The sequence below is a fragment of the Quercus suber genome, unplaced genomic scaffold (assembly GCF_002906115.3).
Source record: "Quercus suber isolate HL8 unplaced genomic scaffold, Cork oak 2.0 scaffold_9, whole genome shotgun sequence".
Classification (NCBI taxonomy): domain Eukaryota; kingdom Viridiplantae; phylum Streptophyta; class Magnoliopsida; order Fagales; family Fagaceae; genus Quercus; species Quercus suber.
In genome coordinates, this window is record NW_027069475.1 from 2,114,168 (window position 1) to 2,123,569 (window position 9,402).

The following is a 9,402-nucleotide window of genomic DNA, read 5'->3' on the forward strand; positions in this document are numbered from 1 at the left end:
GGGGAAACTAGATACTTACAGAAAAATAGAAGTGATAGACAGAACCAAGGCATTGCATGGTCCTCGGACTCAAGCCTATGGAAAACTAATCACACCATTATATCTGGGTACTAGACAGAACCAAGGTATTGTATGGTCCTCGACTCAAACCTATGGGGAAACTAGATACTTACAGAAAAATAGAAGTGATAGACAGAACCAAGGCATTGTATGGTCCTCGGACTCAAGCCTATGGGAAAACTAACACCATTATATCTGGGTACTAACAGAACCAAGGTATTGTATGGTCCTCGGACTCAAACCTATGGGGAAACTAGATACTTACAGAAAAATAAAAGTGATAGACAGAACCAAGGCATTGCATGGTCCTCGGACTCAAGCCTATGGGAAAACTAATCACACCTATATCTGGGTACTAGACAGAACCAAGGTATTGTATGGTCCTCGGACTCAAACTATGGGGAAACTAGATACTTACAGAAAAATAGAAGTGATAGACAGAACCAAGGCATTGCATGGTCCTCGGACTCAAGCCTATGGGAAAACTAATCACACTATTATATCTGGGTACTAGACAGAACCAAGGTATTGTATGGTCCTCGGACTCAAACCTATGGAGAAACTAGATACTTACAGAAAAATAGAAGTGATAGACAGAACCAAGGCATTGCATGGTCCTCGGACTCAAGCCTATGGGAAAACTAATCACACCATTATATCTGGGTACTAGACAGAACCAAGTATTGTATGTCCTCGGACTCAAACCTATGGAGAACTAGATACTTACAAAAAAGTAGAAGTGATAGACAGAACCAAGGCATTGCATGGTCCTCGGACTCAAGCCTATGGGAAAACTAATCACACCATTATATCTGAGTACTAGTCAGAACCAAGGTATTGTATGGTCCTCAGACTCAAACCTATGGGGAAACTAGATACTTACAGAAAAAAAAAGAAGATAGAAGAACCAAGGCATTGCATGGTCCTCGGACTCAAGCCTATGGGAAAACTAATCACACCATTATATCTGGGTACTGGACAGAACCAAGGTATTGTGTGGTCCTCGACTCAAACTTATGGAAAAACTAGATACTTACGAAAAAATAGAAGTGATAGACAGAACCAAGATTGCGTAGTCCTCGGACTCAAGCCTATAGGGGAAAACCAATCGCTCAGCTATATCTGCGTACTACATAGAACCTCGGCGTGGGCCTTGGGCCTACTACACGATGAACTGAGGCTATTAGGCTCACGGGCCCACAATAGGATTTCAAATTAGAGGTATACGATTTAAAATTTGAAAATTTTAAATGAGCAAAGCGTTAAATTTTAAAGCATAAATCAACTTAAATTTGATGTAATTTGCCCCATTTTTAAACTATGAATGAACCTCACCAGTAAACAACACTCGCATTCGCAAGTAGCAGTGTGCAACCAAACCACAAAAAAAAAAATGGAAGAACTAAGGAAGCTAGAACAAGTACAGAGAACGCTCAAATTCATGGAGTCTCGTGCCATATGGACCTCTTCCGATCCCGACTCCAATCGCTTCCTCGCCAATCTCATTCTCCTCTTGGTAATCTCACACTCAACTTCTAGGTTTGTTTCGCTTCCCAAAATCGCATTCTTTTTCTTTCCCCGAACCTAACACAACACACTGTATAATATTCCCGATGATTCAAGGTACAACCGTGTGGAGAACTTGACATGGACAACAAGTGCACTTTGGTCTCCACACATATGCCAAAGGTGAGTCACTGTTCTGTTTGTTTGAATTTCAATTACCTAACCTTATTTATTTATGCACAAACTTCTTTTTCTAGTTACAATTCTACTATTGTTAACTTTTCCACAATTTTTTTTTTTTTAATCAAGAAAATGCTAATCCAAACGCACATTGCCAGATTTCGGTTGCATTTCTTGAGGAAGCTTCGCTCTTGATTACTCAGGAAGGCATAACAGAAGCAGAAGATGAGCGTAATAGTTTGTTCATGCTGTGGATATACTTTATTTGAATGCTTAATTGCTTTCCATGTAGATATCCGACGCTCTATTTGACAATCTTTGAGTATTGCATTTGTGCACAATCTTTATTTGTTTGAATTGTTATTATATACCGAAAGGGTCTTTGAAAACGTACAATGGGTTAAAAAAATATTTGCATTATCCCTGCTTTTGGTTCTTAGGAATATGGAAAATTGATGCCATTTTCATTTTCGAGCGTGTTATTTCTTTAACTCAACCAAATGGAGACCATAAACTTGTGACACCATATCCTCGCCCTTGCAGACTCTATATGATTTTCTGACCTTGGAATATCAGCTGAGATGTTTAATAACAATGATAAATTTCCGTGGTTTATCTATGTCATTTTGATTTTGATTTTTTTTTTTTTCTCGTGCTGAAAAATTGAATATCTTTGTGACATTGGTTTCATATAAATTCATATGTTGATTAAAGTTTCCACTGTCTTTGCAGGCCCTTGTCAAAATGTTGTAGATAATTCTATGCAGCTTGATTGTGAGAATGAGACGTATTCTGGTATGTTGCAAACTAATTTTGAAGGCATGGCTATGGTTGGGTTGGATGCAATGCAACGAGCAAATTCTACCCTTGAGGATTTTGTAAGTACTTGTTTATTACTTTGCAGGCTAAGGTTGTAGTTTACATTCAGCGTCAAATACTTTCTTGTTATGTTCTTATGCTACTCAATTAACTTTGTTTGAAATGCTTCCTAAAACATACATCATTTTTTCTCTCTTTATGGGGCGCGATTTTATCGGGCCCCACGTCATATCTATCTTTTAGTTTAATTCTCCTACACATACAATTATGCAGGTTCAAATAATATGGCCAAGTTTTTTAGTAGTTCATAATCTGTAAAGTTACTAGCTTGTGTAGACTCGTTGAAAAAAAAAAAAAAAAAGTCATTGATAAAAGTGAAAAGAGAGGTGCTCTAGTGCTTTCCATGGTTATATTCATTTAATGAAACTTTTTTTTTTTCACAAAATGCTTTTTTTTTTTGCATCACTTCTTTGATTTAATCACCTATTGCTGGTGGAAATCTTGACTTCATCAGTTTGTAATGTTAATGAAAACATTGTTATTATACTATTTATCATCCTTATTGGTTATTATTGTCTGTAATGTAGACTTGAACACACAATCTTGTGGATAAATGCCCCGTGTCTCCCTTCTTTTATTTGACAAATATACTTGTATGCCTGCTGGAAAAATTAATACATATCTAATTTTTTTTTTTTGAGGTAATGCATATCCATTTTGCAGTGCAGATCCTATTTTATGTTTCATGGGATGGATGTAAACAAGCCACAGTCATTATTCAAACATTTACCTGTGCTTTCATTCACAGAAAGTTTTATTTATCAGGTAACACTCTGGAAGAAATATTATGTTCAGTTATCTTTTGAAGAGGGGAAACATTAAAGAAATTTTGTTTAATTTTGTTGAACTGGTTAATAGGGCTTTTAAAACAATGTCTTTCTATTGAAATTACTTGCACAAGGAAACAAAAAATTGGGAATGAGTCTTTCCCCTTCTGTTTCTTCCCAGTCAATACTTGCTTTCAGAAAATAGTAACCTTTTGGAGTAATGAAATTACCTTAGAACATGTTCAAATGTGATTGAATCACAGTGTGATCTGCATTATTGTGATGAGTTAATCTTTAAACTTTAGCTATTGTCTATTTGCTTCCTTAACATTAATGGTTTTGATGATGCAGCTGGATAGATTGAATGAAAAGACATTGCATCTACCAACCAGTGGAGCCTCTGTTTCAGAAAGAGGATGCAAGGTGATATGTCAACTAATTCTTTGGAACCTCACTAAAAGCATCTTCTATCATTCGAATTAACTTCAATTGGCCAATGTAATTCCATTTGAGATGCAGGATGGACATCAGAGGTTGATTACTCAGTTCACAGATACATTTAAAAGCGACCCTTTTAGACCACTTGTGGGCCTACTTGAGTGTCTCGGTATTTTGACAGAGAGGTACACTTGCTTTCTTGCTACACAATTTTATTTAAACAAATGAAGAATGTTTCCCTTATGTTTGGATGGAGGGTGATGGGCAGAGAGCAGAGGAGAGGAGAGTGGATGGTGGCTGGAATGTGCTATTTTTTAGTATATTTCGGCTACCTTCCCCTCTCCTCATTCATCTCCCTCCATTCCAAACATACCCCTGAAGTTTGATTTGAAATATTTTGTTTCAATTTCTGATTAATTTGTAGGATAAGAGATGAATTGAAGTGTGGAGAAGAGTATTGGGCTCTAGAAAGAAAGCTCTGTTGTGCACTAATGAGCCAAGAGAAGGTTCGTCTATTGTCATGGTCCTTTTTGCCTAAATTAATATAGTCATTATTATTATTAACTAAGTAGTATGTTGCTTTTGTATGATCCTAAAAATATTTTTGGAAATTGACAGACATTTTAATGAAAATGAAAAAAAAAAAAAATTCTTAATTTAAATTTATTTTTATTTTAATAATAACTTGTGGTAAGTCATTTGCAAACATAAGATGGTGCCTCAAGTTACTCATTATTTGAGTTTATGAAGTCTATCAGTTCTGTACTTAAGCAAACCAGTAACTCTATTAATTCTTATTTTTTATATTATACTTTTTGGATAATGTGGGGTATAGATTATAGAACTCAACAGGGAACAAGAGGCATTATTTTCTAAGACTTCTCTAGACACAAGAAGCTTTTTAAGAACCTGGTCTCCATAGTAAATTATGCCCTTGGCCCTAAGAAAATGGGCTCCATCTGCAAATTTGGCCTCTTTGTGAAACTACTAATTCTAGCATGAACATATAAGGTTTTCTGGCATAAGAAGCAGTTCAATCAATTTGCCTATTTTGTGCCCCTAGATGGTCTTATGACCAAACACCTTTTGAATCAATTTAGTGAACTTATCCATCACCAATGCAAAGAGATTAGGGCTTAATGCTAGTCCTTGATCAAACCTATATAGACTATAGTGATAGGAAACTCACTTGTGATGCCTCCACTTGTTTTCACTACTCTAGTTACGTATTTGTCATATATATCCTTAATCAACTTAATGTTCTTTAGAGGGACTACTTTCTTTTCCAAAACCCCCCACATAACCTCTCTAGGGACCCTATCATATGCTTTCTCTAGGTCAATAAAAATCATATGAAGGGAGGGAGGGGGGGGGGGGGGGGAGAGGAAGGATAATTCCTTTATCCTCATTTAGCATATTGGTGTGAGGGAATTACCTTAAGTGTATGAAACTTGAATTGTCTGTTACCAATTAATTCTATATTTCCTTAGGAGTTTGAAGGTTAAGAATAAGAGAACAAGGAATTTTTTATAAGAAACCATTGGGCTTCTGAGAAATTTATTAAAATTTACACACACAATAATGCTTCAAATAAAGAAGGTTGGTGGGGGAGAGTAGCCTGAAGAAGGTAATCATTGGAATGGAAAGAGACAAAAAAGATGACAATTATAATTCCATAAGTGGACAACTTTGAACATTTTATACCATTGCTAAGCTTTCAATCAAGTATTATATTTTAAGTTCAATTATATAAATACCTCAATTTATAGTTGAAGACCTACAGAACAAAAGAGATTTGTTTGGGACACACAAAAGTGAATAGCAAATTGCTATCCATATCAATTATATTTATTCAAACTATGTCTACTGCTGAAATCTACTTACCAACAATTTTAGAGAATGTGTAAATTAAATGGATAAAACTTAGATACAATATCTTAGGTACTATTTCTTAGGTTCTTCTCTTAAGATTTAGCCATGTGGCTACTTAATTAAAAAAAACACTTCCATCCTATGTGAAAAATTCACATGGCAGAATCTTAAAAGAAAAACTTAAGGAACAACACCTAAGTCTTTCTCAAATTAAATTGGACACTGTTTTGAGAATTTTGTGATTAATAAATTGAGATCTTTGATGAAATAAAAGAAATATGGTTTCATATATGTATTAGCACCAATGACATTGAAATGTGGTGCATTTAATGCAAAGGGAAATTGTATCAATTAAGAAACCCCTGAATATTGGCAAAACTACAATTATTGTTAACCAAGGAAAATAATTTGTAGTAAAATCAAGATACACTTGGACCAGAAAGAAATATCCATGCTCAAAAACCGAAAAAAATAATATAATATGTTGTTTTTTCTGTGAGTTAATGGAGACTATATCTACTATGAATTTGCAATTTCATTTATTTTGTTTGTATTTGTTATAGCTTTAGCTAGCTCCTCATGGAAGGAAATTTTTATGCAATTTCTCATGTTTTGTCTCCTCACATTAATTTGAGGCATTGAGTAATAATTCCAAATTTCTAAACTCTTTAAATTTCTTTCTTAGAATTCTTTCTCTAATTCAAGGGAATTATTATGCAATAGATAATAGGCATGACCAGAATTTTCGTTTTAGAGTTTGATTGAATTTTTGCTACTCAGATCTCTGTTGAAGATGTGATAAGGGCGATTCACCTAAAATCATTTGATTATCGAGTTCTAAATCTTCTTCTATATCAGTTGAGAGGAGAAAAGGTAAATTATTGTTAACTTGTTCATATACTTCTGTCTTCTGTCTTCTTCTTTTCATCTACAATTTAGAAACCAAAATAATTGGACCTCTTCTCCTTCCTGAGACGTAAGTTACACTTTGTTATCCTTCCATGCTTACATAGAATAAAGTAACAACAATCTGATGTCAAGAAATAATACCAATATTTTCCTTCCTAAGATGTAAGTTAGGAGCTTTTTCTTTGGTCCTCCTTGTTTAGACTTTTGAAGTGACCATGGCATGGTGTCAATATATAACAACCAAGGTTTTTTCAGGTCTTTTAGAATCTCTCAATTACTGAAATATTTGACAAAATGCTTAAGCAATGTGGTTACCCTTCAGTCTTCACCTTCAATTTTTGTGCACCAAAAATCAAACTCAAATTCTAAATTTAACAGTGATGTTTTCCTGTAATTGTTGTCTAACAGCATGATGCAGTTCTTGCACTTTTGACATAATATGTCTTCCATTTTTCTTCTAGTCTTTGTAGCAAGAATCATGGGTTAAATTCTGTTTTCTTTGAAGCTGTTTTGAAGGTCAATGATTTGCATATGGAATTTCTCTGTGTGTCAGAATTCCTAGTGGAGGTATCTGATGATCTGTAAGTACTTCTCTTTTCATGTCTTTCCATGCATTTGTTCTAATTCTACACAGAATGTTTTAGTGGTCAATATTTCACCTAATAATTGGTACCAGGTCTTTCTCTTTTCTAAATGATCTGTATTTCTGAGTCAAAGAACAGTAAACTGCTTGAGGTGTGGGATGCAGGAACTGTGATTAAAATAACAAAAAATATAGAACCTAACCAATTTAAAAGTGTCATACAAGAAATATGAAGAGTTTGGAGGGCCAGGGGGAACCATATATATTTTGAAAATTCTAAGTAAATTCAAGGGTGAAAATCTAATTCTTGGGAAGTTTGGGAGGGGCGGGGGATGGCCCCCACAAGCTTCTATGTGGTTCTGCTCATTCCTGGCTACAGGCCTACATGTGAATCTGCATGTGCTTTTAATCTATTGAGGTTTCTCAAGTAGTGCAGAGTACTCAAGGATATACTGCTTTATTGGGCAAATGCTTTATTTTGTCTTCATTGAGATGACTAATGCTATTACTTTTTGATGTTCAAATTATTGTGGCAAGCAAGATGCCTGTTTTACTCAACACTGAGGTGACACAAAATGTGTAGGTTTGACTATGAGGTCAGTTCATTTATCATTATCATGGTTCCCAACTATTACCTGATCTCATTTTAATTAATCCAAATCTTACTTGATAAACTATGGTTTTCCATGTAGGATGATGTACTAGAGAATGGTTTCAATGTTTTGCGCATGTTTGTCAGAATATATGGAGCTTCAAGAGCCCCAATTATGCTGGTGAGTATGCCAGGAAATTCAGCTACTTACTTTGTTGCAACATGGAGCATCATGCTTGTCTATAATTTTCTTTTAATATTTTCCACACAAGTTATGAACTCACAGAGCATAGAGATTATTTCTCAATCATCAACCTTGATTTTTATTTACAACGTATTATGTTGGAAATAAACTAGGTTCTCTAGAGGTGATCAACATACTTGGCTTTTCTTATTTCTTGAATAATAAATTACCTATGATTCCTACCAAGAAAAGCAGTTATCATCTTGTTCCAAGGAGGCCTTTTTTTTTTCTCTTGGTTGATTGCTGATTTACTGCCTGGATGTTTCTGTAACTTTCTCATGTTGCTCTAGTTATCTTCAAAAACTTTATTTATAGAACTGTGACCAGGAAGCTCTTAAACTCTTCACTGGAATTGAGCTGTTCCTTTCTCTTTTTTCTTTCCCCCCATCCTTCCTTTTCCCCCTTGTTCGTTTGAAAAGTAATTTTTTTGAAAACAAATTTGCATATCTTAATCAAAAGAACAACTAACAGAAGTTAGTGATGTGCTCTAATACATTTCTAAAATTTGCCGAAAGGGATGGCCCTAGTTCTGATTCTTCTTTTTTCTTTTCCTCTTCCTTTTATTTTTTATTTTTATAAATAAGTACAACTCAAGTATACCTATGCCATTGGGTCCACATATCCTAAATATATCCATTACTTTTAAGTGGGTTTCCCTAGAGGTGACACGAGATGCTTGATTGGACCGATCAGAGAATGTAGTTTTATCCTTTTAATATATATATATATATATATTTCTTTATATATATTATTGGTAATAATGTAACTGCCCTTTACTTTTGGAACCATTTATTATCAAGTGAATGATTCTACCAAGTGAATTTATGTACTCTTCAATGATAGCAATCTTTTGGGTAAACTTATATATATATATATTCTCTCCACAGGCAAGATACATTACTGAGGCTGAGCAGAAGTATGAGAGTTTACTGAAAACCTTGGATCCCCAACTATCCTTGAATTACCAGAAAAGATGTGAAGAAGCCACTAAAGAAGGTGGGTTTGCGACTCTGAAGGCTTTTTATAATATAAAATTTATCAAATTGCCCCTTTGTGAACATGATTTATCTGCAACTTTAATCTTCTTTAGGTGGGAAGATATCTGGACATATACTTGGAACGTGGAGCATACCGCCTGTGATTGTAGATGAGGAATTATATCGGTCTAACTTCCAAAATTCTAAATGAATAGAGGTATCTGGTTGACACTTGACATGTGGTTGAATAAAAAGAGGGCTGAAATCTATTGATTTTTACTATTTGATTGATGCAACGTGCTATTTCTACTCTGATTTATGGGTAGTTCTTGTAAAAACAATGTGCACATCACTGGCCCCCTTTTAATGCAATGGTTGTGTCTGGATTTAGCCAA

At 34.7% G+C, this 9,402-nt stretch overlaps 1 protein-coding gene across 5 annotated transcripts; it reads left to right on the forward strand.

The window, feature by feature from the left end:
* Positions 1-1,371: 1,371 nt before the first annotated feature.
* Positions 1,372-9,402, forward strand: LOC112001891 (uncharacterized). 5 transcript variants are annotated; one of them, XM_065776878.1, is made up of 14 exons: positions 1,380-1,599; positions 1,684-1,749; positions 1,905-1,977; positions 2,479-2,624; positions 3,289-3,390; positions 3,744-3,815; positions 3,912-4,015; positions 4,255-4,336; positions 6,483-6,575; positions 7,128-7,192; positions 7,778-7,790; positions 7,887-7,967; positions 8,918-9,026; positions 9,121-9,402. In XM_065776878.1, the coding sequence occupies exons 2-14, from the start codon at positions 1,708-1,710 to the stop codon at positions 9,216-9,218; spliced, it is 1,080 nt and encodes a 359-aa protein (XP_065632950.1). In that variant the 5' UTR covers positions 1,380-1,599; positions 1,684-1,707; the 3' UTR covers positions 9,219-9,402. The 5 variants fall into 5 exon arrangements, 4 of the variants coding, with proteins under 4 accessions (XP_065632954.1, XP_065632950.1, XP_023889826.1 ...); XM_024034058.2 differs by having other exon boundaries at positions 1,453-1,576; XR_010630254.1 differs by lacking the exon at positions 9,121-9,402 and having other exon boundaries at positions 1,372-1,576; positions 7,732-7,790; positions 8,918-8,947.

Coding starts and splice junctions, on each gene's coding strand:
- LOC112001891 (XM_024034058.2), top strand. CDS start 1,454: ATGGAAGAACTAAGGAAGCTAGAACAAGTACAGAGAACGCTCAAATTC. Junction 1,577..1,683: donor CCAATCTCATTCTCCTCTTG/GTAATCTCACAC, acceptor CGATGATTCAAG/GTACAACCGTGTGGAGAACT. Junction 1,978..2,478: donor AACAGAAGCAGAAGATGAGC/GTAATAGTTTGT, acceptor CTGTCTTTGCAG/GCCCTTGTCAAAATGTTGTA.